The 27,450-nt window shown below is 41.4% G+C and overlaps 1 protein-coding gene across 4 annotated transcripts in view; it reads right to left on the reverse strand.

Annotated features, from left to right (window-relative positions):
* NALCN (sodium leak channel, non-selective) overlaps positions 1 to 27,450 on the reverse strand; it is a 3,563,801-nt gene that overhangs the window by 3,457,322 nt on the left and 79,029 nt on the right. For all 4 annotated transcript variants that reach the window (XM_044071239.1, XM_044071242.1, XM_044071240.1 and 1 more), the window contains exon 2: positions 1,560 to 1,709. In XM_044071239.1, coding sequence (XP_043927174.1) covers positions 1,560 to 1,667 — 108 coding nt within the window. In that variant the 5' untranslated portion in view covers positions 1,668 to 1,709. The remainder of the gene's footprint in view (positions 1 to 1,559; positions 1,710 to 27,450) is intronic.

Below are 27,450 nucleotides of genomic sequence, written 5' to 3' on the forward strand. Positions count from 1 at the left end.
CTAGCAGTGCTGTTGGTGTGATCCTTTCTGTTACCCATCCACTTATCAAGGTTCCTCTTGAAGAGTGATAGTGAGGGCTCTGTCTTATGTAGATCGGGACCCTGTTCCATAGTAAGGGAAGTCTCTGCAAAGGGAATCTATCCCTCCAGCATGTTCTATTCATTGTTGTGTTGAGGTTTATATCCCTAGAGCATGTAGCTTGAGTAGATTTGGTTTTGCTAAGATGGAGCATGTTCAACAATTCTGGGTTGGACATGGCTCTGTACGTTAGACAGAGATCGCCTCTGAGAAAGTGGTATGCAACAGAGAACAGTCTTAGCTTCTTCAATCGTGCTGCATAAGACAACTGTTTGAGGCAAGTAATCCTCTTGGTTAGGTACCTTTGTGGTCTCTCCAGCTGCTGGAGATGTCTAGCCAGGTACATTCCAATTGGTGCATTGTACTCAATAATGGGTCTGATGAGGGAAGAGTAAAGGGGCACCATTACATCCTTAGATCTTGATGCGAACCCTTTTGCGATCAGATGGGTCACATAGAAGGATTTTCTAACCACTTTGGCAACATGGTTATCAAAGGAAAGCTGACTATCTACTTGGGTCCCTAGATCCCTTATTTCTTCTTCAGATTTCAGGGGATTACCTCCCATGTTGTAGTTTGCGGTTACTCTGTTTTTCCCAAAGGGGATTACTACACATTTTACTACGCATTTTTTTGCATTTAGCTTGAGACCATGGCTTTGACACCATGCATCAGTCTCATTTAGGCCCTTCTGGAGGATCTCCATGTCAGCCGGAGACTCTATTATAGCACCCAGTTTGCAGTCATTCGCAAACTTAGTCAGCCACAGCCCTTCCGTGCTTGCCTGTACTTCTGAGAAGTATATGCCAAACAGGAGGGGCCCCAGGACAGAGCCATGAGGCACACCACTCGTTACTGGTCTGGATTTGGACATAGATCCCGCTACTCTTACTTTATGGGATCGGTCTGAGAGCCAGTTTGCGATCCATCTTGTGACATAAGGGTTTATGCCCAGGCTGGTGAGCTTATCAATAATACCTGAATGGGGAATGGTGTCAAATGCTTTAGCAAGGTCAAGGTAAGCCATGTGTACCTCCTTTCCCTTATCTATAGCCTGAGTAACTGTCTCAAAGAAATCCACCAGGTTCAGGAGGCATGATCTGCCCTTGACAAAGCCGAACTGTGTGGGGTCCAGCGACTGGAGGTTCCCAATCTCTCCATTTATGAGTTCCATAATGATTCGCTCCATAGCCTTACAGATCAGTCTGGTCAGGCTTATTGGTCGGTAGTTCACACACACACACACATATATATATATATATATATATATATATATATAAACATATACATACACTCATGTGTTTGCTTCTATAGGTCACCACATACAGAATCATATATATGTACATTCAATGCATTAAAGATAATTATTGAAGTTAAGGATGCTGAAAGATGTACATTGGCTTAAAGCACAATCATGATTAAGCATAATAAGCTCTAAATAATATGCATCTCTTAAGAGTAGTTAGCAATCGGTTACTTACTGGTTTGTTAATCCAAAGAATATCTGCACTGTCTGCCAAGGTTTCATCAGGACCAAAGTCTGTAACAGGTTGAGCTTCCACCCGTGAACTCTGCTTTCGTTTCAGCATGTTGACTAGAGTTTGATTTTACCACCTTCCCATTAGAAACACCTCCAAGAAGAAAAATAAAAATGTTTAGGCAGTATAGTACAAACAACATAAAAATTACATCATAAATCATTCTCGTGGAAATTCAAAGATCAAATGTTAATGGTCAAGATGTTATCATCATTTCTTATTCTAGGGAGCAAAACCTACCAGTGTCCATTAAACATAAAATAAAAAAATGTGTATATGTAAAAAAGTGTAGGCAACACACACAACATGTATAGAATAAAATGAAATAAAAATATTTATTTCAACACAGATAGCAAGTGCTTTCGCATGGACACGCCATGCTTCTTCAGACTATACAAACTACTAGAAGACCACACCTTTAAATAGTCACAATTAGGCTGACAAGCCCACTATCACCATAGTAACTGATAACTTAATTAAAAATCTTGATCCATTTAGTTATGAAAAATACACAAAAACTTTCTTTAAAAAAGAAGAAAAAAAAAAATATATATATATATATATATATATATATATATATATATATATATATATATATGTGTGTGTGTGTAATGTTATACACAATATGAACAAATACCACAGCTCTAAAAAATTACAATAATGATCACTAAAGCATATTAAAAACTCTAAATATCACTTATAAGCTTGACTTATGACTAAAAAGTCCTTGAAAGTTTCTCAACGCAAAACTACCCTTACGTCAAGTTCTGTTGACATTAAATGTATAAAATTATAATGCTGCAATAATCTCATAAGATAACTTTCAACATAAACTAGCAAATAATCAATTTTACCAAAAGGAAACTGTGTGTCCAATCTCATATCCGTGAAAATTTAAACCATAAAAAAATGTTGCCCCAAGAGAAAACGAAACTCCATATTGCAAATCCCTTGCTCTAAACTGCACAATGCATGGGAAATCTCCAGAGAATAACTATTCACCATGACAACCAAACACATTATTCAAATGCATGTTTCTAGGTCACAACACTGTTACAAAGCATATTGGTAACAATAAAACTAATGAAACAACTTCCTATTTTTCAAAAATGGTTTTAATGAAACCATATATTTTAATCCATAGCCCTTGTCCACTTGTAACCACATGATTCATCTCTGTTTGGCTGTCTCTACCTGATTCTTAATATCCCCTAGTCTCCCATGTGTTTCAATGTCTTGCAAAACCAAAAATTCAAAAATATGCCCATTGGTGTTTAACAAATTGTGCTTTGCTAAAGCACTTTTAGTGTCTTGTGTATTAATAGAATAAATGTGTTCTCTCATCCTGTCTTTTAACATACGAGTGGTCATACCAATATAAAAAACATGACATTCTAAGCACCTCACCAGATAAACCACATTTTTTGTGGTACAATCAGCATGACATGAAAAATAGATTATCTCAGAGGTGTTTGGATGTACAAAAATATTGGTGTTAGAGATGTAACAATAAAAATTACAATGTCCACATTTAAAGGTCCCTGTTCTTAATGATCGTATCCCCCAAACTATCATGGTGTCTATTGCATAGACATCTCGAGAGATTTTTTTTCTTATATGTTATACTCGGCCTCTCACCCACTAAACTTGTAATTCTCTCATCCGCCATCAAAATATACCAATTGCGCTGTACTATATTTAAAATTTCTCTATTGTCAGATGTATAAGGTAAGCACAATCTAACTGTCTTAGATGAATTGTCATTCCCACTCACCTCATTATCTCCAGAGTCACAGTCAGAGGAAAAACGGTCTACCCAACGTGGTCCTATCCATTTGGACCTTCCAAAAAAACATTGCTACAATTAAACTTCCTTGTAACCTCTTTGTACAAACTGATGCTTCAAAATATCTTTCTGATGAACAAAATCATCATCACTAGTCATTAAGCTAGAGCTACGTAATGCCTGGCCTCTCATGAGGTTCTTGAAAACATATGATGGATGCATGCTACTTCTCTCCAAATAACAGTTCTTCTTACACTTCCTCCTATAAGGTGCAGTGATTAAAGTAACACCTGCCTTCTTCACAGAAACATCTATCTCTTGTGTAGAAATATGCAAAGTAAATCTCAAGAAGGAAGTTGAATTTTGTAAATATGTTAGAAATCTTTCTAAATCTAACTTGGTACTATGCCAAATGAAAAAAATATCATCCACAAACCATTTATATGAGCTTAAAAACCTAAAGAATTCATCATGTACCAGCACTGTACTGGCCTCCCAGTGCACCAGAACTATGCATATGTATTGGTGCATAGGGTCCCCATCGCAACACCCGATGTTTGCAGGTAATAATTTTTTTAAACATAAAGACACGGTTAAATAACATTAATTCCATAAGCATACATATAGTATAAATATCACTGGTAGTTAGGTCACTTATATTGGTCAAGAAATTTTTCAAATATTCTAAACCTATATCATTCGGTACACAAGTAAATAATGAACAGATGTCAAATGTGACCAAAAACTCTGTCCCCACCAATGGACTAGCATGTAAATCTTGATATAAAGAGGTTAAAAAATTCTTAGTATCCTGCAAAATCGTAGGAACCGTCAACAAAAACGGATGCAACATCTTCTCCAAATAAATAGAAATGGGCTCTATGAGCCAACCATTACCTGAAACTATTGGTCTATATGGTGGACTACTCAAGGACTTATGCAGTTTAGGTAATCATTTGATAATAGGTATAACAGGTGCCTTCACATAAAAGACATCAAAAAGCTCCTTAGTGATGTATCTACAGGCAAAACTATCAAAAAGCTAATTTTGAACATGAGTAATAACCTTACAAATATTTAATAGTATAATCAGTCGATAGGTGCACTGATCAGATAACATGAGAGACATGGCTCTATCATAATCTGCACTATCAACTATGGCTACGGCACCATCCTTGTTGGCTGGACAGATGGTACTATCTTTATTGTTCTGTAATTCCCGTAATGCCCTATATTCCTTCTTCATAAGATCATAAAACTTCCTACCTCTGCTCACTATATTGGTGTATTTGATGAGTAAATCATGCTCAAAAGAGCTTATAAAGGCCTCAATCTGTGCATCTAAAACAGAAACAAAAACACTTGGTTTTCTAAAATTAAGGTGCCTCTCTTCTGTTGTATTAAATAACAACTTAAATCAAATTTCTACAGAAAATTTTCAAATCAATAACAATATCACAAAAGTTACTTGTTGCTGGTATAAAAGTAATACCCTTGTTCAAAACATTCCTTTGATCAATGTCCAAGATCAAAGAGGATAAATAGTAAATTAAGTCATTTGAGAATAAATTGTAAATTAAGTCATTCTCTTCTGTGTCCAAAAGTTCATGACTGAGGGAGTGTTGTTCCAATCGTTGGAATATTTCTGTCTCATCTTTCCTCGTATTGGTGGACTACAAATGTCTGTCGACTCCCTGATGGGTAACAGTAAGCTCGGAAAAACCTGTGGCCTTGCAACAGATGTATTCTGGGTGGTCTTTGGTCTCACATTCACAGTAGTATTAGACTGGAAAGATACAGAATCACTACGAATTTCAGCTGGTATCTGTAGCTCCTCTTATGGGATAACCAAAGGTTTCATAGTGATAGCATTACTCATTACATCAGCATTGGCACTATCCACATTAACCAATTTGTTCAAACAGACAGCTTGTGCCTGACTCCTGGGCGAGGAGAACACATTCCCAGCTCTAAAGTCTCTAATGTCTCTTACTAATTTAGAATCTTTTTGTTGTTGTAACCTCTTATCAAACAAAGATGCATGTAACAGCGCCTCCTCTAGCGCTTTACTTGTAGCTGCTGCTGGATACGTTTCAAGGAATACTTTTTTATGTTCATTTAAGTCAGCCATCAATGTACTCTCTATTTCCTTAGAGTTGTCAATAAGCAATTTAATGTAACCAAAACTGGTGAATAAATTCAATTTTTGCCATTTAGACAAAAGCTCAGGAAACGAGGAACCATAACAAACCTCGGGGTATTACCTTAAAGTGAAGACAAGCCTCAAGATGCCTCTTTTGCCATTGAATTTTCTTGAGCTTCATTAAACTGTCTTCTGTGTCTCTCCACTTTTTAAGAAACTCATGTACCTCATAGTCAGTTGGAATGTCCTTCTTGGTGCCTTTAGTGAAGCTGAGTAACAGCAATGGATTATCTTCATTTCTTCATTGTGAATAAAGGTAGCAAACCAATCATTGTCTCTCGGCAACCTTCCCGACCCGAGATTGAAGTCCAGTTTGATAACCTGGCCATCTGCCATTCTCCTCAGCAGTAGAAAACAGCAGACCAATACACAAAATAATATAAAAGCAACTGCTGAGAATGAAGTTGCCACACTTATCCAGAAAAAAAAGAGTGTATATATGCAAAAAAAGTGTAGGCAACACACACAGCACATATAGAATAAAACAAAATAAAAATTCTTTATTTCAACACAGACAGTAAGCGCTTTCCCGTGGACACACCATCCTTCTTCAGACTATACAAACTACTGGAAGACCACACCTTTAAATAGTCACAATTAGGCTGACAAGCCCATTATCACCATGGTAACTGATAATTAACAATCTTAATGATCCATTCAGTAATGAAAAATACACATAAAACCTTTCTTTAAAAAAAAAAATATATATATATATATATATATATATATATATATATATATGTGTGTGTGTGTGTGTGTGTGTATAATGTCACACACAATATGAACTACCACAGCTCTAAAAAATTACAACAATAATGATCACTAAAGCATATTAAAAACTCTAAAGATCACTTATAAGCTTGACTTATGACTAAAAAGTTCTTAAAAGTTTTGCAACGCAAAAAAAGAAGTTATGTACTCACCATAACGTTCCATCTGAGTAGATACTTCATTTGTCTGCAACCTGTGGGTGTTGTATCCGACCTCGGATCCGATCCGGCAGCTTTCCAAGCTCCAAGATCCGAACTCCTAGCTCCTCCCCCTACCCATAATCCCCTACTACCAACCACATTATCTCAGATTGTTTTTTTTGCCTCACCAACTCGAGACAGAAACCAACTCCGAATGATCAGAAAAATTCCAGACAAATGAAGTATCTACTCAGATGGAACGTTATGGTGAGTACATAACTTCTTTATCTGAAGTAGTTACTTAATTTGATCTGCAACCTGTGGGACAGAGTCCCCAGCTAACCTACAAGAACCTGGGTGGTCACGGAAGGATATTCGAGCCAAAAGAAGCCCTACTCCTGGAAATCATATCCAGTTTGTAATGAGAAATGAACGTATGAGATGAGGACCAGGTAGCTGCTGAACAAATATCGTCTACTGGAACCCTAGAGCAAAAGGCTGTTGAGGTAGCTACAGATCTTGTGGAATGAGCACGGACGCCAACCGGAGCTGGCTTCCCAGATGAAGTGTATCCCAGCATAATGCACTGACAGATCCAATTTGTATAGTCACTTTAGCAATTGCCTTGCCCATGGCTGACTTTGCATAAGAAATAAACAACTGGTCCGACTTGCGAAGCTCTCTAGTCCTGTGCAAGTAAAAACGCAGTTGCCTGTGTACATCCAATTTGTGCAATGTGTATTCGCCTTTGTTGTGAAAATTTGGGAAAAATACAGGAAGATTTATTGATTGATTAATGTTTGATTCTGTAGCCACCTTAGGCAAGAAAGACGGATTAGTCCTGAGGGACACTCTATCTTTGTGAAAGATAAGGTACGCAGGTTTGATACACAGAGCTTGTAATTCCGAAACCCTCTTGGCTGAAGTAATAGCCACTAAGAAAGCCGTTTTCCAAGATAAGAATTTCAACGGAACTGAGGCTGCAGGCTCGAAAGGTGGTCTCGTTAAGGCTTGTAAGACCAGAGTGAGATCCCACAGGGGAACCACAGTCTTGACAGGTGGTTTCAAAAGAAAAACACCTCTTAAGAAGGTTTTGCACAACTTTGTAGATGCTAAGGAGCCTATGCCATCCCCCACGTGAAAAAGGGAGATGGCCGCCAACTGCACCTTGACTGTGGAGGCACTTGCCCCCTGTCTAAAAAGCAGGGAAAGGAAGTCCAGAATAGTCGGAATAGGGACCGTAAATGGGTCCAATTCTTTATCTTTGGCCCAGATGGAAAAACGTTTCCATTTACTGTTGTAAAGTTTTCTGGTAGATGGTTTATGAGCCGCCACCAGAATGGCCTTAACGGGGGATGAGATACCGGGAGTCCTAGCCATTAATGGAACTGGATCAACCAAGCAGCAAGTTTGAGATTGACCAGGTTTGGTATGGCATCTCGCGAGATTAGGTCTGGACTGGGATCCAGAATACATGGGAGAGCCACACTGTGAGACCGCAGAAAGGGGAGCCAGATCTGTCGAGGCCAGAATGGGGCTATGAGGATAACTCTGCTCCCCATCCGACAGGCTTTCTGGATGAATTTCATCATAAGTGGGAGGGGGGGATAAGCATAAAGGAGTCCGGGAGGCCAAGCATGGACTAGAGCGTCTCTGGGGGTCTCCGCTGCATTTTGTGTTTAAAGGAGAAGCGAAAAGGTAGGCTGACCCCATTTGTGGAAGATCTGAACAGATGGATTCAGAGACCACTCGTATGGAGTGAGGAACACTCGACTTAGCTTGTCCACTAATATGTTGGACCGTCCCGGAATGTGCGTTGCTATCAGAAAGCGGTTGGTGGAAATCGCCCATTCCCACACTCTCATGGCTTCTCGACACAGGGGATAAGATCTGGTTCCTCCTTGTTTGTTTATATACCAGACTACTGACATGTTGTCCATCTGGATTGCAATAGTCCCTAGGGGAAGAAGGTCATGGAGAGCTTGCAATGCCAAAAGCACCGCCCTCATCTCTAGAACGTTGATATGCAATGCGGTCTCTAGGGAAGTCCATGTGCCTTGAACGGATCTGCCTGAACAATGCCCACCCCACCTGAGGCAAGAAGCGTCCGTGGTCAACGTGGCTTTGACCAGGGGAATCACAAAGGGTCTCCCTTCTCTGAGTTCCTGTGCCTGTAACCACCACAGAAGGGAGTCCCTGCACACCCTGCTCAGGGGTATTGGCATGCATAATGGGTGGATCGACAGGGACCATTGGACTTGAAGGGTCCATTGTAATATGCGCATTCACAGACGGGCATGAAGAGAGAGACCGATCGCTGCTGACATAGACCCCAGTGCCCTCAGGACTAACTTCGCTGGAGGACCAGGGCTCCGAAGAAGGGCTAACACCTGAAAAGACAAGCTGTTCAGCCTGACTGCCGTTAGAACAACTCTGGAGATTCGTGTATCTAACCTGGCCCCTATGAATTCTAGGGCTTGAGTGGGGCACAGGCAGGATTTCTGCTTGTTCACTGAGATGCCTAGGTTGTGAGCCAGAGACGGAGCATAATCTCTCACCACACAGAGCTGATGCCTGTTGGTCGTGGTGAGGAGCCAGTCGTCTAGGTAAGGGAAGACCTGAATGCCCTGGAGTCTCAGGTGGGCTGCAACCACTGCCATGACCTTGGTGAACACTCTGGGGGCTGAGGTGAGGCCGAATGGAAGAACCCTGAATTGATAATGACTGGCTCCGGAGGAACCTCCTGGATCATCTGTCCATTAATATGTGGTAATACGCATCCTTGAGGTCTAATGAGCACATCCAGTCGTTCTCTCGCAGAAGGGGGAGAATTGATTGGAGAGTGACCATCTGGAACATTTCCTTGGGTATGAACAGGTTCAGGGAGGAAAGGTCTAAGATGGGTCTGAGGTCCCCCGTTTTCTTTGGCACCAAAAAGAACCTGGAGTAATAACCCAATCCGGACTCATCTGGGGGGACGGGTTGGATGGCTCTTTTTCTTAGCAGCTTTGAAATCTCCAAAGCCGCTGTCTCCCTCTGATCGGGTGGGACATCGGGGAGATGTCTGGGTATGGGGGGAAGGTTTATGAATGGAATGGAGTATCCTCTGGATATGATCCGGAGCACCCATCGATCTGTTGTATGGGACTCCCAGTTTGACAGGTGCTCTGCCTCCAGAGAGGGACAGTCGGGCAAGCCCTCAGGGTCTGTCCGAGAAAGGTTCTCTAGACCAAATTACCCCCTCTGCCTCTGGGCCAGCGTCCACCTTGTCCTCCTCTGCCTCTAGAGGACGAGTGGTCCGCAGCAGGATGGGATTGCTGACACTTATGGAACCACAGCTTCTTTTGTCCCCTCTGATTCCTGGAGAAGGATCTTTGGGGATTAGAGAAGCGGACTCCGACGGCAGACAGCATCTTCCCATCCTTTTCGCTTTGGACCAGCGTGTCGCGAACAGTTTTACCAAACAAGGCAGAACCGTCAAAAGGATGCCTTGAAGGAGTCGCACAGAGCCAGGAGAGACATCGGGCTCCCTCCGTTGCATGGGAGAGAAGCCGCATAGACGTATTGGAGATGGATTTTAGAGTGGCCATTCGAGTCTCAAAAACCTTTTTGTCTGGGACCGACATGGACTCCGGGGGGGCTGCAGCGTATTCTTTAATCAAGTCTCGCTGTAACCTAATGGTATGTGCCATATAGTTCAGCGCCCTTATGGAAAAGGTCGCTGAAGCAAACATCCGCTTCCCAATCCGGTCAAGCACTCAAGATTCCTTATCCGGCGGGTGAACTGAAGAACTCTCCTGCGCAAGTTCTTTCTTGGTGGCCGCCACCACCAACATAGCATCAACGGGGGTTCCTTTGGCCTAAGACGGTCTATCAGTGGGTGGGCTGAGGACTTTATCAGGACGTCTAGGGATTGGCTCCACGGTGTCGGGCTCCTTCCAAGCCCTGGTGGTAATTAAGTCCACCAGGGGGTCGGCCGGAGGGGACACCCAGGAGGTAGATGGATCTGCCTCAAAGGCCTCCAGGAACACGGACTCATCAAGGGAGGGCTTTTGGGCTGACCACCCTCCTCTGAGACGCAACATTTCCATGATGTCTCCAAAGGAGACATCTTCAGGGGGTGACCTTGGGGAACCCTCCGTATCATCTAAGTCTGTGTCTGTGGTAACGGACTCGGGGGAGTCCAGGTGCCTCCTTTTGCACCAATGTTTCCGAGGGACCTCCTCGGTGGGACTGTCCAAAGAGGGCTCGTCCACGGGTTGTTGTTCCTCCACGGGAACTAGCTGGAGGGCTTGGGCAGGCTGTCCAGATGGACGGATGATGGAAGACAGACCCTCATACAGTGGGGGTATGGGTGGATCCAAAGACTGGGTCGGGGATCTGGAGGACCTCGACAGTACCCTCTCCACTACCTCAAAAGCCAAAGGAGAGCCACACTTGCCAGCCTCTGAGAGCAATCTCCTCAGATCCGAGGAAGGGATCGGGGTTGGAGCCGATGCAGTCGGCGCCGAGGCAGAGGTGTGCTCCAACGCCAACAGCGCCGAAGACACAGCAACTCCCTCGGATCCGACGCTCAGCCCTCGGCCCCGAGAGCTTGGGTCCAACAAGCTCAAAGGTATAGTCGGCGTTGAAGAGACCACCGCTATCGAAAGGTCCTGGATCCGATGACTCAGAGACCCAAAACGAGTCGGAGAAGGAGTGATCGGGCAAATATGGCTGCACTCCCAGAGGAGGCAAGAGCATCCCCATCTGCATTTGGGTCTGTAAGAACCGACGCATCATCCGATCTATATCCGCGAGATGCTTCGGTCGACCTAGATGAAGTAGTAGAGGCGGGTCGGGAGGTCAAAATCTTGAGGGAGACCTATCCTCCTCCTCCAGCTCCGGCGAAAAACAAGGATCTGGAGACCCTCAAGGGAGACTTAAGCAGTTAAGGATGAGATTCGGCCCACCTTTTGTGGGACTTATGTCCTTCCTTATCCTTGTGCCTCTTCTCTTTAAGGGAAGAGGCACTAGTTTCCCCAGAGCTCAAACCTGATGAGGGAGGTTGAGTCCCGGTAGAGCTAAGGGATAGAGCTGCCGAAGCAGCTGGAGCCCGAACGGGAGAGGAAGAAGAAGCCGACTCCTGGGGGAGCTTTCCCGCCAGGATCAGCTTGTTCTTCCTACCCAGACCTGGCAGGCCTCTGACAAATGGGCTGCCTCCAGCTGAGTGTGGCCATCAGCTGGAGAAAGCTTGTGGCCACACTCAGTACATTTAGAAAAAATGGCCTTAGGCCCTTCAGACATCATTCACACACACATCCAAACACTAGGAGGGGGAGGGAAGTGAAGATAAGCTAGTAATTAATTTAACAGAAAAGGGACCAAAAACTAGCACAAGAAGCAGAAAAGGGAACTAACACACACAACGACAACTTTGACTGAAAAAAGTTGGTTTAAAACCAGCAATGATCTCACCCAACCAGGAGCTCTTCACAAGGAAGCTTCTTCAGCCATGGCAAAAAACGATCTGAGGTAATGTGGTTGGTAGTAGGGGATTGTGGGTAGGGGAGGAGCTCGGATCTTGGAGCTTGGAAAGCTGCCGGATCGGATCCAAGGTCGGATCCGACACCCACAGGTTGCAGATCAAATGAAGTAACTACTTCAGATCTACCCTTACGTCAAGTTCTGTTGACATTAAATGTTTAAAATTATTAATATTATATAAATATATATACATTTTTTCTTAAAATTAATATATAAAAGAATCTTAAATACTTCATTTTAATTAAAATATTGATATATATTGATATAGTTTGTGTGTGCGTGTGCACGCACTCACTCATGTGGACACATACACATTTTTCCATGTCTATCTGCCCTTCCCTCTTTTCTCTGTTTACTACAGAACAGCTAGAGAAATGCATAATTCAATGCAAAAATGCATAGTGCCATTTTCTGACTGGTGCTAGCTGGAATATCTACAACATATCAGGCCAACATTTACATACTTCCATAACACCTAGCAAAAGACACATTTTCCCAAAACAGAATAATTTATTTCCAAGCAGTGCTTCAAAGCTGCCAGTTTTCCTTTAAATTTCACTATACAGTGCACAAGAGAAATTATCAGAGTTTTGTGGAACCCTAAGTACTTCCTTTTTCACCACTATGAGGAAGCTGAGAAATTAATATATAATTTAGCAGTGGATGCTGAGCCTGCACCCTTCCACATGGGAGGTATGAGGCCTAGCCTCTTTATACAATGTCAGTTTTGAAATGGTTTACTTTAGTGATTCTGTGAGAGTAATTGTATCCATTCACAAATGCTTGTGAATTCATTCTGGTTCCCTTCCATTGACATCAGAATACTTTCACACTCCCTTTACCCTCATGAAGCTTGTGAAACTGAGGACTTACCAAGGCTGCATTTGCTCAGTCATTAGAAATATGTTATATGACAGACAAATACTCAGCACAGACATTCAACAATCTTCGGTTCCTTCTTCAGCAGGCTGCATAGTAACTCAAGGGATTGTCTAGGCATCTGGAAGAAGATATGTAGTCTGTGTATACAAAGTGGTGTAACTGTTTACTTGCTTGATGCAGAAATCGCTAGAAGCCCATGAGTAAGGACACATTATTCTATGAATTTTCCAAGTCATCCAGTTGGTAAGTCACATCATGATCTATTTTTTTTTTTTTTTTTTTTTTTTACAACTACTACTATAAAAGATAGTCTTGCCTGGATAACATCAAGCATCCCTTATAAAACAACCTTCAGGCCACACAGAAAAGCAACACTGAGCATTGTTACAATAATATAGGCCATACCTCTCAACTATACCTCATTACGAGGAACTTTCCTCATTTGGGGTCTTAAAACATTCAGGTTCCTTGAAGTTCCACACTGAAAGGATCTGTCACACATTTGGTGTTAGCAATTTTTTAACTGATATGCATGGTAAATAGAACCAAATCATACTAATTCATTAAAAGAACTGTTATGTAATTAAGAATATCACACTTCAACCATCCTATGAGCTTCATAGATGAAGTTGTTAGCTGTTAGTGAGTGTTCCATGTTTTGCCCATTTGTTCCACATTATGAAAGGTAGTATTCCTCATTTTGGAGATGGAAAGTTGAGAGCTATAAAATAGGCAAAGTCATATCCAACAAAGCTTGCTTTTCTCTTCACAGCATTGCCCTTAAACACCTCATCTGGCTAGAGTTACCCCTCTACCTCAGTCTCTCTCTCTCATCTACAAGTAGCACACAGAGCAGCACATCACCCTGATAGGTGCCCTGCCCTAACCTCTTTGGTACAAAAGTACACCCCCTACTGGCAACTCCTCATGGTACAAAAGTCCAGCAACATAGCAGAAGATACTCTTTTGGCAAGCCATGTCTCTAAAACCCAGAGCTCCATCCTACTCCATTTAAGACTCACTGAAAATTCACAGATCTTCAAATCTAAACTAAAACAACAATTCCTTTACTCTTGATCATGCCGCTGTTACATTCCAGGAGAAGATTAAAAAAAACTCTAATTGGTATTTGCACCAACTACAGCCATGTGTTGCTGCATTCTACTCTATAATTTATTTTAAATGATCTTACCACCTGTGCAAAACTAAAGCAGTAAACTATTGCTAGCCCTAGACTTCCATTTCCAAGTCTATCCCACTTCTATTCTACACACGCTTTAAGCCTGCCAACTAGCGCTACCACCATAACAAGTGCTGTACCTAAAATTTCTGTTGAATCACCTCAGTACTGAAACCGTGACATTGTTTAAACACAAAAAACAAAACTCAGGCTTAGAAATGCAAGTACTAACTTTTTAATGTGCAAAGCAAGCTTTTAGGATAGAAGTCTTCTTCAGTGCAAAAGTAAAAGTCTTCATACACTGTTCACTATTTAAAGAAGCCAATGGTTATCACATGTTATACAAGCCCCAATAACAGTGCAAAGGCAATTAATCAATAAACAAAAAAAAACATTTTCAGGTGCAAAATTAAAAGCATATATATTAAAAAAACCATAGACAGCGTATATAAAAAAACATAGACAGCATATATAAATAACTTATTGGAGTCTAGGGAATATGCTTGGATAGTAGACTTATAAGCAGATTTAACCCCAGGTATAAATACAGCTCCGAGCATTAAATATATTCTAGTAAAAACAGATGCAATATAGAACATGTGTGTAGTATACTAGTTTTTTTTAAATATTATATTAAAAAATTATTAAATTCATTCTGAAATTTTAGCTTGTAGAAGTTTCACTATATAGGAATGATGTATATATATTTTTATATATGCTATTTTTTTACATATGCTGTCAATGCTTGAGTTTTGTATTTTGTTTTCTGAGTTACTTTGTTTGAGGCTTAGCTTACTGCAATTTATGGTCCATTTGTTTGCTGTACATTGCTTAAACACACCTATAATATATTATTCCTAACGTGTATTAAGTGTATTCAGGAGCATTTTTGCATTATGTCTTACTGGTATGTACACATGTATAATGTTTTATGAATTACTATTATGTACATACAATATCATAGCATTTGCATAGAATGTGAAAATGAAACAGTAGGTTCATAGGTAGGTACTAGGCTCTCTGCCCGAAGACATTTATAAGCCTAGCCAGAATGTGCTGGCTTTTGCTGTCCCTTAGATTAGTTCCCAGTGCCTCTGTCCAGCAGAGCCATTGAAGTGATCCCCAGGGTAAACTTTCTGTTTCCCATCCACTCATCAAGATTTCTCTTGAAGAGGGTTAGTGAGGAACTCTGCTTAGTGTAGATTGGAATCTTGTTCCAGAGCATGGGAAGTCTCTGGGACAGAAATCTATCCCTCCAGCACATCCTATTTATTGCTGTGGTGAGGTTTAGATCCCTGGAGCGTGTGGCTCGAGAGGATATGGTTTTCTTTAGGTGGAGCATGTCCATCAATTCTGGGTTGGACATGGCCTTGTATGTCAGGCAGAGATCACCTCTGAGTAGGCGGTATGCAACCAAGTACAGCTGGAGTTTCTTCAGTCGAGCTGCATAGGGCATCTGCTTGAGACCAGTGATCCTCTTGGTGAGGAACTTCTGTGGTCTTTCTAGTTGTTGCAGGTGTCTTGTAAGTTACATCCCAAATTGGGCATTGTACTCTATGATGGGGTTTGATGAGTGATGCGTACGGGGGCCCAATGACCTCTTTCAATCTGGATGCAAACCTTTTTGTGATTAGGTGGGCCACATAGAAGGATTTTCTAACCACTTTGGCAATGTGATTATCAAAGGAGAGTTTACTATCTACTTGGGTCCCCAGATCCCTTATTACATCTTCCGTATTTTGGGGGCTACCACCTATGTGGTAGTTTCTGGGTACTTTGTTTTTTCCAAAGGGGATGACTATGCACTTTTTGGCATTTAGCTTGAGACCATGGTTTTGACACCAGGTATCTGTCTCAGTGAGACCCTTTTGGAGGATAACTGTGTCAGCCGGAGAGTCAATTATAGCCCCTAGTTTGCAGTCATCTGTGAACTTGGTGAGCCATAGTCCTCCTGTGCTTGCCTGTACCTCTGAGAAGTATATGCCGAATAGGAAAGGTCCTAGGACTGAGTCCTGGGGAACGCCACTTGTAACAGGTTTAGAGTCAGACCTAGCTCCTGCAACTCTTACCATGTGGGTTCTGTCCGTGAGCCAGTTGGCAACCCATCTCATGATGTAGGGGGTTTATGTTCAGGCTGGTGCCTGGGGAACAGTGTCGAAGGCCTTTGCGAGGTCTAGGTAGGCTGTGTGGACCACCTTTCCCTCATCTATAGCCTTGGTAACTGTCTCAAAGAAGTCTACCAGGTTTAGGAGACATGATCTGCCCTTAACAAAGCCGAACTGGGTTGGGTCCAGTGTTTGGAGGTTTCCAATGTCTCTGTTAATGAGATCCATGATGATGCACTCCATAGCATTGCAGACCAAGCTAGTCACGCTTATAGGGTGATAGTTCCCGGGGTCCATTGTGGCTCCACCTTTGTGAAGCGGAATAACCATTGCTGTACGCCACTCTGTGGGCATCTAGTCTGTGGAGAGACTGAGTTTAAACAGTGTGTTTAAGTGAGGAGGTAGTTCATCTTTGAGCTCGTGTAAGACGCAGCCTGGAACACTGACCGGTCCCATTGATGCTGTGTTTTTGGCTTTAGAAAGGGCTGTTTTAACCTGAGTGTCTGTGATTTCAGGGGCACTACATTCTTCTGGTATAGTTATGGGCCCTTTTGGGGGTGAGAGGGGGGTGAAATTTGCACTGAACCTGTCTGCCAGGATGTTGGCTATATTGGTCGGTTCAGTGTATTTTGTGCCATTCTGCACCAACTCTGAACAGATATGTGAATTGCCACTTAGATTCTTGACATAGCTAAAGAATGCCTTGTGGTTATCTTTGGAGTCCATGGCAATTTTTCTTTCGAAGCTAGCCTTGGATGATTTTATGAGGGAACATAGTTTCTTGCTGATACTGATCATAGATGTCTTCCCTTCTTGGGATTTTACTCTTTTCTGTACTAGTTTCCTCCTTCTATTGTATAGCTTGTTTAAGGCAGGGGTCCACCAGACTGGTTTCCTTTTCTTGGAGGAGTGAGTCTTGGTTTTGTTTGGGATAGCATGATCCATGCATTCTTGTAGGTGCCAGTAGAGTGCATTAGTAAAGGACTTTGCAGCTTGGACAGCGTTATCCTTTAGCATGAAGGCTTTGAAACTTTCCACCTCGGTCTTAAGTAATGTGAAGTTTGCTTTTGAAAAGTTTTTCACTGTGGTTTTTTTGTCCGGGGGTGGTGGCGGAATGTGAATATCCAGAGTGATTAGTTTACGGTCAGATCTAACCAGCGAGGGGTTGACCTCTGGTGTGGAACACTGGTCGCCCATTTGGTGATGACCAGGTCCAATATGTTGTCACCTCTGGTAGGGGTGTTAACCAGTTGTTCCAGGGCATTTGACTTTATAAATTATAGGAAATGTTGGGCCAGGGAGTTCGTACTTGAGTAGTTCTCCCAGTTAATGTTTGGATAATTGAAATCACCCAATATCAGGATGTTTGGTAGGGCCTTTATGTTTCCCAGTGTTTCCAGGAATGTGGAGTGGGGGTCCTGGGACATGGTGGTTGATCTGTAGCAAGCTATAATTTGAATAGCAGTTTTGCCCATTGTTAGTTACACATGGATGATCTCTGAAGCATCGTGCTGTGCCACTAACTTGGAGGTGTGGGTATCCTTGATGAGTATGGATACTCCCCCGCCTTTTGTATTTCGGTCTGGGTTTTGTGGCTGAAATGTATGGTATGAGTTCTAGCGTAGTAGTGCTGGGGTGCTCTCTGGAGCCTTAAACCAGGTTTCTGTTACTGCACATATATCAATTTTCTCCATACTGAGGACTGCCTCGAGTGGTTTAGATTTCTGGCATTGAGCAGTATTACCCTCAGTTTTTTGTTACTTGTGCTATTTACGGCAGTGGGTTTGTCTTTTGAGCCTTGCCTAAAAAAGGCACTATGGGAGTGGCAAGAGCCTTGGCCAGTATTCGAAAGCCTAAGGGTGACAGGTGCAAGCCGTCTCTAGCAAAGCAGGGTGGCTTGTCGAGTATGTCATCCCAGGCTGACAAACACTGGATCCCCTTTGAATGACACCAGAAGCTTAGGCAATTGTTGAAATTGATAATTTTTTTCTCTATACTGTGGTATCATTCTTGACAATGACAAAGTCATATTTGTACTTGTTCTGGAGTGACCTGAGTGCTTGTGTTATGTGGCAGATCCTGGACAGGCAACTAACAGTAACCTTCTCCTTGTTCAGCCTAGTGAGTGGGACTTCAGTATTCCTGACTTTAGAGTCACCTATTACTAGAGTGTTGGGTATGTTATTTTGCCTTAAGGGCTGTGATTGTGTGGCACACTGGTTTTGTGAATTATGTGTTTCATGGTTTGTGTTGGGTGGTGGAGGTTGCTTGGATGTCTGCTTTGGAGGTCTCTGTTGCTTTTGCAGATTTTTATTTAGAGCCTCCGAGTATGTTTTTGTGTATTTATGTGTGTTTTTTGCCAGTGCTGGTTTCATAAGTCTATGTGAGATTGGTGGTGTGATGCAAGTAATTCCCTTCTCCTCTTGACTGCCTGGTCCAGTCTTGAGTTGAGAGAGCTTAGCCTCCAGTTTGGCTGTATAATTGCATCTCTTGCATGTATTAGTGTTTGGTGGAAGGAGGAGAGGGTTGTCTGTGTACATGAGACAATTGTAACATTGCCTCAAAATGCCCAGATTCACCAGTTGCACTGGAGAGTACACCTGGAACTGCCCTTTGGACATGCTTGGATAGGTACAGTGAACTGTTTTACTGATTGGCTGGTAAGGTCGAATAGAGAGCCTTGTCCTTCTCTACAGTATAGGTGGGTTTAGTGCTAGAAACTTATAACACAGCCCTGAATTCAGCACTAACCTGAAAACTGGACTAAACTAGCTGAGAAAGGTGGGAAAACAAGTTTTTTTTTTTCAGAAAATAAAACAGATACAATCAAAAAAACACTTTAAATGCACAGAAATGGCTATCACACTTGAGTGTCTAGCCTACAACAGTTAAACAGGTAATCTAAACACAAAAACGACTTTGTTAAAGTGCAAGCAGTAAAATAAGTACAATATGTAGCTGAAACAAGCTTTTTAAATCACAGAAACTAGAAAATCTGCGTTTTAATCGAGTAGAATATATTTTTTTTAATTTTATGTGTATGGTGCTTTTCTCCTTCAGCCTCAACTGAAATGGGGCCTTGTGCCCAGCTGGACTTTCCCAGTAAATACAAAAAATTAAATAAATAACCTTTCAGAAAGAGAACTAGCACAATGCAGTCTATGTCATACTACAGTTAGAACTTGTTTTTGTTTCAAGTAGTTTGATGGGTCCTCTGAAAGACTGGACTTTCCCACAAACTAATACTGTGATGTTTAACATTCTCATTGATTCATTCATTTTCAGATACTGGCTGAATCCTTTTCAGGGTCAGAGACAAACATTCATTGGTCAGAAAACTTAGATGTCAAAAAGTTAAGAGATATTACACAAGCAATAACGGCCAAAAGGATGTGTGTTATTGTGGAAATACCTCTACACCCCTGGAAGGGCATTATTTCTACAATACCCTGGAGGGCATTATTGCACTTAGAGAATGGGCTGTTTGTAAAATAGTTGTGTTTTACTTATTTTTTTTTATTACTATGTTATTTTTTTTGTATTTTTGATGTAAAATAGTTCCTCTGCTTAATGTTTCAAAGTTGCTACAGTATGTATAAAATGTGCTGGAGAAAGCATTTTACATCCAAAATATATCATTAAAAAATATCTAGATATTTACTTTATTTTTTGGTCCCTTATTCTTAAAATGTGTGGTTTGTTGCCAGTCAATGGGGATTGAAGTCACTAAATAATGATATACATTTGATTTTTAGACTTTATTTCCATCAGAAAATTCATATTAACACAAATCCTTTTATTTAAGTTACTTTGTAATTTTATAAGAACATTTAAAACCTGTTCCCTATTTTTGTTCAACCTTTATTTCAGGCTTTATCCAGATTATTTGAACTAAAAGATGGAGAGGTATGCAAACTTCTTTACTGCTGCTACTAGACCATTGGTTTAACTCTCTCTCTCATACACACAAAAACTTGCACTTCAGAAAATTCTCGTTGACACAAATCCTATTAGACAAGCAACTTTGTGATTTTTATAACAGCAATATTTAAAATATGACCCTATTTAGAACCATTGTTCCCCCTTTATTTTTAGGCTTTATCCAAATATCTTTAGCTAAGAGGTCAAGGCATGTGCAAAACTCTTAACAGCTGTTGCTGCTACTGCTCGATCGCTTTCACTCTTCACTCTTTTTCTCTCTCTCTCCCTCAAACACACCTTGCTTTCATGCATGCAAGCACACATACATTCACAGACAGAAACAGAAGCATACACACACTTTTCTGTTTCATTTAGTTTTTGCAATCGCTAAACAGCAAAAGCGTTGCTTGGCAAGTGTAAAATAATGGCTTCATTGATCTCACTCTCACTCACATGCATGCATACACTCACACACACAGACATAAACACACCCACACTTTTTTTTTTATTTTACACTCACTGAACAGCAAAAGTACTGCGTAGCAAGCGTAAAATAATGGCGGCCATTTGGTTATTTTCAGTCCGAGCTCCATTGCAGCTTGATATGCTGCTGTGAAATGGCAAACTTGTTTTTCAGCAGGCATTACCTGTAGATAAACACCATGCTCGAGAATGTTCGTTCTACAAACAGCATGTGATCTGCAGGTCATCTATTCTATAAAAAAAAACTTAATATAACGAATCCTGCATCTGTCAAGCAAATCAGTCAACAAGAATGAAGTATGTCTTTAAAAACTATAATTCCATAAAGTGTGTGTGTGTGTGTGTGTGTTGCACAGGGGTTATGCAAATACAAATGGGCACTTTAATAAGTATAAAAATATGGGCCTAGGTATAACAACAATAAACAAAGATGGTTGTGTGGATTGTGCAGTACATCTCACACATGCTTCTCTTAGAACAGTGTCACATCACACACACCCCAGTGATCGAACTCTTGCATTTATGAGGAAATATTGCACCATCTGTACAGCAATCATTGTTTATGACTTAATTTTGCAACCTATACATTTATCTACTTTATTGTGAATATATGCTTTGGGCAAATGCACAACAAATGGTGATACGGTTGGTTAATGTACATAAAAGCCATCTACATTCAGAATACAACAGAAACTAGTGAAGAAGATAGAAACGAAGATTCTGGAACAGAGGTTGAGAAGAATCCTTGTGCTAATTGAAAAGGCAGACCAGGTAATTAGATAAGTAGAATATCAACAAGCAAGGACTAAATGTGTTTGTGTGGAACAAAATTATTTTTGGAAACATTTACTTGATTAAAAGACGTATGTAGTGTGACTAAGGGCAAACTGAATGAGTTTAATAAAATATAATAAAATATTCAAACATTTACACATTTTACAAGGCAATAATTATAGAATTAAAATCAAAAATGCTTTAATAGCCAGAGTATTGTAATGATCAAAATACAGAAAATTTTTACATATTAAAAAAATCTGTCACTAGGAGAGTGATTAGACAATATACAGTGAATTTAAATAAACAACCATAAAAAGGAAAAGCAGTAAGTTAATGGTAATAAAAGAAACACAGAGGATTATAACCAGATGCCAAAGCTATGAAAAAGGGGGAGGATGATGAAGATGAAGGATAAGATTATGAATGTGTCATCCATCATAACCAAACTGTTAGAGTGTTCAGGAAATGGATTCAAGAAATTCAATTTGCAAGTCAAGCTCAAGAGGCAAATGTACTCTGAGGACTCGTATACAAAGAGTTATGATCCTTGACCAGTTCATCATTCTTTCTGAGATATGGGAAGTTGTAGCTGTCTCATTGTGTTACAAGTTTAAAAAAAGGTATCAGTGTCAAGTGTCTAACAGGTTTAAAAGCTGTCAAACAAGTTATCCTGCCACACAGAGCCAAAGCAAAATGTACCTCTTATCAACATGCACATTTTAAGAGTTGTTTGATATTTCAATGTGTCATATTGTTGTTTGTGCAATACTGTGAAGTATATTAGAGCTTTCAGTGTTGTCTGATAGTTTCCTGAGCAGTACTGCAGTGCTGCTGTCTGTGAGGTAGTCCTAGCAATAAGGTTTATGTCTACGACATCATTACAAAAAGCTTGTCATAGCAAGGTTCCTACTTGGGAAGCTCACCATAATGTGTTTTTTTTCTTGAGTTCACAGTATAATCAGCTCCCTGATTATAAGAGATGCAGTAACCTCAAATTTAACATACATTTTCCTACATTTACAGTTAATTTCAAAGATGCAATTACAGCTCTCAGAATTATAACAGAAACCCCTTGTGATAGTGTTGAATCACACCTAGTCTTCTCTTAATAACAAGGCTTGTTTGGGGTAAATGCATATCACTCCAAAGAGAAACCTCTACATTAGAAAATAGTTTACTATCTCTGCAAAGATAATTCATTACAAAGTCTTTTATATGAACTAAACCCTTTTTATTTTCTGCCTGTCTAATCTCAGTAAATGTTACTCATTAATTTTTAACAAAATTCCTTTATTTACCTTGCTGCAAACAAACAGTCATAATATTTTAAAATGCTCTGTCATCCATTAATTCCCTCCAATCTGTAAGTCTTTCCATGGATCATAGCCTAGGATAAAACTAGTCAACATTTCTGATAACTACTATCATGGTACACAGCAAATGTATTCACCCACCAGAGTTTTATCAACAGTTCTGACCTACTACATACAACAGACCCATAACTCTGGTGGAACAAAGATGGTGGCTGCCCTTGTCACAGGCTGTTAGGAACTGCAATTGGCAGTGCTGATGAGACTCTTCCTGGGTGCAAGTACAGTACCAGCATTAATTTAAGCAGCCATGGCTGACAAGGCATCTGCTTAAATTAATGAGTTCAGTAGCTTCAATCATGAACTTTGGCTTGAGAAAAATGCCAGCCTAGGAACTGGCAAAGGCACCAGTTTGATGCATCTGTTCATCCTTACTTTGTACTGCAAATTCTCACATAAGAAAATACTGTACTCACCATAATGTTCCATGTGTGTTGTCCAGCTCACCTTCATTCTTCACTGGTTGTGTTCAGAATTGATCCTTGGTTCAGACTCAGCCATGTACAGAAGCTCGAGGTCTTCCACTGGCTCATGGCTGTATCCCTATCCCATCATGGCCTGGGAAAGCTCCACAGATCTTATTTGCTGATAACAAATGTTACCCAATGGACTATGTAAACACCTTATAGAACAATGAAGAAGGTCAGAGAATATTACTTGCCAGATGTAGCCGCTCGGTCCTCCAGCAGCCAAAGGCTGGAGGAAGGAGGGTGGGATGTAAGAATGAAGGTGAGATGGACAACACACATGGAACGTTATGGTGAGTACATAACTTTTTAATGTGATGTTGTCCTATCTCGCCTTCATTCCTCACTGGTTGGGACAGCATCCCTAGCACCATATTTCTTGGGCAGCTCATGGGAGAATATTTTTCAGAACAGTGGACCCAAAAGAGGCCCTGTTCCTGGAGGCCAAATCCACTTTGAAATGAGCGATAAAGGTATGAGGCCTTGTCCATGTTGCAGCAGCACAAATTGTATCAATTGGTAATCTAGCGTGAAAAGCAGAGGCTGCTATGGCTCTCGGAGAATGAACGTTGACTTTGCAGGGAAGATCTTTGTTGTTAGATTTGTATGTAAAAGTAATACAATCTGATAGCCATTTTGAAAGTGTGACCTTAGATACAGGAGCAGGTTTCTTAGCTTCTGAAAATGAAATAAATAATTGGTCAGATTTTCTGAAGTCTTTTGTCCTATGTAAGTAGAAACATAATTGTCCATGTACATTCAGATGGTGTAGCATATATTCTGCCTTGTTGCCATAGTTAGGAAAAAACATGGTTAGATATATGGACTGATTCAAATTAGACTCCAAGCATACTTTTGGTAGGAAGGATGGGTTTGTTCGAAGGGATACTCTGTCTTTGTGGAAAAGCATGAAGGGGGGCTTTATCGATAATGCTTGCAGCTCAGAAGGCCTTCTAGCAGAAGTGATGGCAATCAAAATAATTGTTTCCCATGTCACAAACTTTAGATCACAGGATAATGCAGGTTCAAAGGGGGGAAGAATTTAACAGGACAAAACAAAGTTTAGATCCCATGGTGGTAGAGGGGTCATAATGGGTGGTTTTAACAGAATAGTGTCCTTTAGAAAGGCTTTGCATAGTCTGTGAGACATCAGATTTGGAGTAAATCGTTTATATGAAAATTGGCTATCCCTGGACTCAAATGGCAGCTGCAGCTGTGCCTTCATTAAATAGCTTCATTAGAAATTCAAGGATAGAACCTATAGGAGCAGAAAAGGGATCAACATGATTACTTAATGCCGAGGAAGAAAATATTTTCCATTTGCTCATGTACAGTTTTCTCAGTGAAGTCTTATGAGATGAGATCAAGATATGTTTCACAGAAGGAGAAAGGTTAGGGAGCCTGACTATATTTGGAATCAGAGCTGCCAAGCTGTCAATTTAAGGGTTTGAAGAGACGGGTGGAGCGTTTCCGATATATGAATCAGAAGGTCTGGAATTGGGTCCAGAACCCATGGCTCCTCCTGGAGATGAGGCCAAAGGAAGGGGAACCAAATTTGATGAGGCCAGTACTGAGCGATGAGAATCAGATTGTTTCCCAATGAGCTGGCTTTCTGAACAAATTTGGGTATCAAGGGAAAGGAAGGGAAGGCATAAAGGATACCTGAGGGCCAATCGTGTACTAGTGCATCCCTTGGTGACTCTCCCAGAGGGGGGAGTAGGGTAAAATAGCTACTGCATTTGGTATTCATGGATGTAGCAACAAAGTTGCAGCAAGGCTGGCCCCATTTGTGGAAAAATAATTTCTGCTACTTCTTGTTTTAGGGACCACTCGTGAGACATCAGAATCGCTCTGCTGAGTTTGTCTACTGTCCCACTGGATTTCCCTGGGATATGCATTGCTATCAGAAACCACTGGGAGGAGGTCACCCACTGCCATACTCTCAGGGCCTCTCAACAAAGAGGGTAGGACCTGGTTCCTCCTTGTTTGTTTATGTACCAAACAACTGACATGTTGTCTGTCTGTATTGCAATAGTTCCCAGCAAAAGAGAGTCCTGAAGTGCCTACAATGCCAAAAGCTCCACTCTCATCTCTAGGACATTGATGTGCAAAAGGGCCTGGTGATCCTGCCATGTGCCTTGGACTGTCCTTCCCAGATAATGCCCCCCACCACCCAATCTGGGAGGCATCCATGATTACTGTGGCTAAAGGCTGTGAAAGGACAAAGGGTTGACCTGATGTCACGTAAGTGGCATGAAGCCACCAGTGAAGGTCTTTTTTGGAGGACTTTGTTATCAGAATATGGTGAGACATGGGTAGTTCCTGTAATGACCACTGAATGAACAGCAGCCATTGCAGGATTCTCATGTGCATGCGTGCTAATGGAACTAAGTTTATCGCTCCTGCCATGGTTCCCAAAACTTTCAGAACTGTTCTTACCTGTACTCTTCTCTTGGAAAGAAGGTTTAAAACTTGATGTTGCACAACTAAAACTCTTTCTGTAGGAAGTTTTGCCATCATTTTTGTTGTGTCTAGATCTGCCATTATAAAAACAATATGTTGGGATGGCAACAAGGCATATTTTTTGTAATTTATTGTGATTCCTAGATGAGAACATTGAAGTAATGTGGTGTCTCTTGTTTTTAGTAGTAGATGCTTGGTGGTGGCAGTTAGGAGCCAGTCATCCAGATGCAGAAACATTCAGAATCCTGGACATCTCAAGTGAGCTGTGACCACTGCCATACACTTGGTGAACACTCTGGGGGCTGTAGTGAGACCAAAGGGCAGGGCCCGAAATTGGTAATGACTGGCTCTCAGCCGAAAGCGCAGATGAATCCGGGATGGCCTCTCCATATTTATGTGGTAGTACGCATTGAGCACATCCAATTGTCTTTTCCCAGAAAGGGAAGAATTGACTGCAGTGTTACCATCCAGAACTTTGTCTTCCATACTGATTTGTTTAATCTGCTGAGATCCAAAATGGGTCTCCAGTCCCCTATTCTCTTTGGCACTAAAAAGGACCATGAGTAAGTTTCAGATTCTATTTGGTCTGCGGAAACTCTGTGGATGACACTTTTGTCCAGAAGCTTTTGAATTTCTAGAGGTGCCTGTTCCCCCTGACTGGGTAGAGTGTCCAGGGTGTTTTTTATGTTTGGGACAGGAAGGGAGAAGGGTATAGAGTAGCCTATGGATATGATATGTTGTACCCACTTGTCTTTTGTTATTTCCAGCCAGGCTTCTTGGTACAAAGATAAGTGACCCACGACTGCCTCCAGAAATGGACAGACAGGCCTCTCTTCAGGAGCGCTGAAAGGGCCTACCACAGAATTAATCTCCGTTGCCCTGATTTTGCAGACCCCCTCTATGCCGCATGGATGGTGTTTCCCATTACTACTTCCCCCTCTGCCCCAGGGGAAGAATCACCACGTGTGTCTTGAAAAGCTCTCTGGGATTTTCAGAACCACATTTTTCCTCCCTTTTAACCTTTTGGATAAGGTCTAGAAGGTAGAGAAAAAATGGACTCCTATGGCAGAGAGAGTTTTTCCTTCTTGCTCACACCTGGTTAGTGTGTCCTTGACTTTCAGCTTGAACAAGGATGAGCCATCGAAGGAGGTATTTATAAAGGAAGATTTAAAGGGCTCTGCAAAGTCACACAAGTGCATCCAGGAATGTCTCCTCAGGGAAATACCTGAACCCGCTGCTCTACTAACTCCATCTGCTGCATAAGAAATGAGCCTCATGGAGGAGTTAACCACAGAGTTTAAGGTAGAGAGCTGAGAGCAAACTTTGTCTGATACCCCTGCAGCTACTGTACCTTGAAAAGTATCTCCTAGCTGCTTTAGGAGATCTCTTTGTAGCTTAGTAAAGTGCATTTGATAATTCTGCGATCTGAGTGCAAAAGTCGCTGAAGAGAATGTGTGCTTCTCATATCTGTCCATTGTATGAGACTCCTTGTTCGGCGGATGCGCAGGTAAGGATGTCTCATAAAGTTCCTTTTTGGTGGCTGCCACCACCTCCATAGCATCTGCTGGAACACCCTTAGTAAGGAAATCTTTAGCTGAAGGTGCTGTGATAAACTTGTTTGGCCTCTGAGGAACAGGTTCCACTGCATCTGGCAACTCCCACACCTTTCAACTAACTAATTCCATGAGCTCGTCAAATGGCAGAGACACCCAAGTGGTGGAAGGGTGAGATCCAAAGGCTTTCAGGTATACAGACTCCTC

This window comes from Protopterus annectens, chromosome 5.part0 (genome assembly GCF_019279795.1).
Source record: "Protopterus annectens isolate FY-2018-M chromosome 5.part0, PAN1.0, whole genome shotgun sequence".
Taxonomy (NCBI): domain Eukaryota; kingdom Metazoa; phylum Chordata; order Ceratodontiformes; family Protopteridae; genus Protopterus; species Protopterus annectens.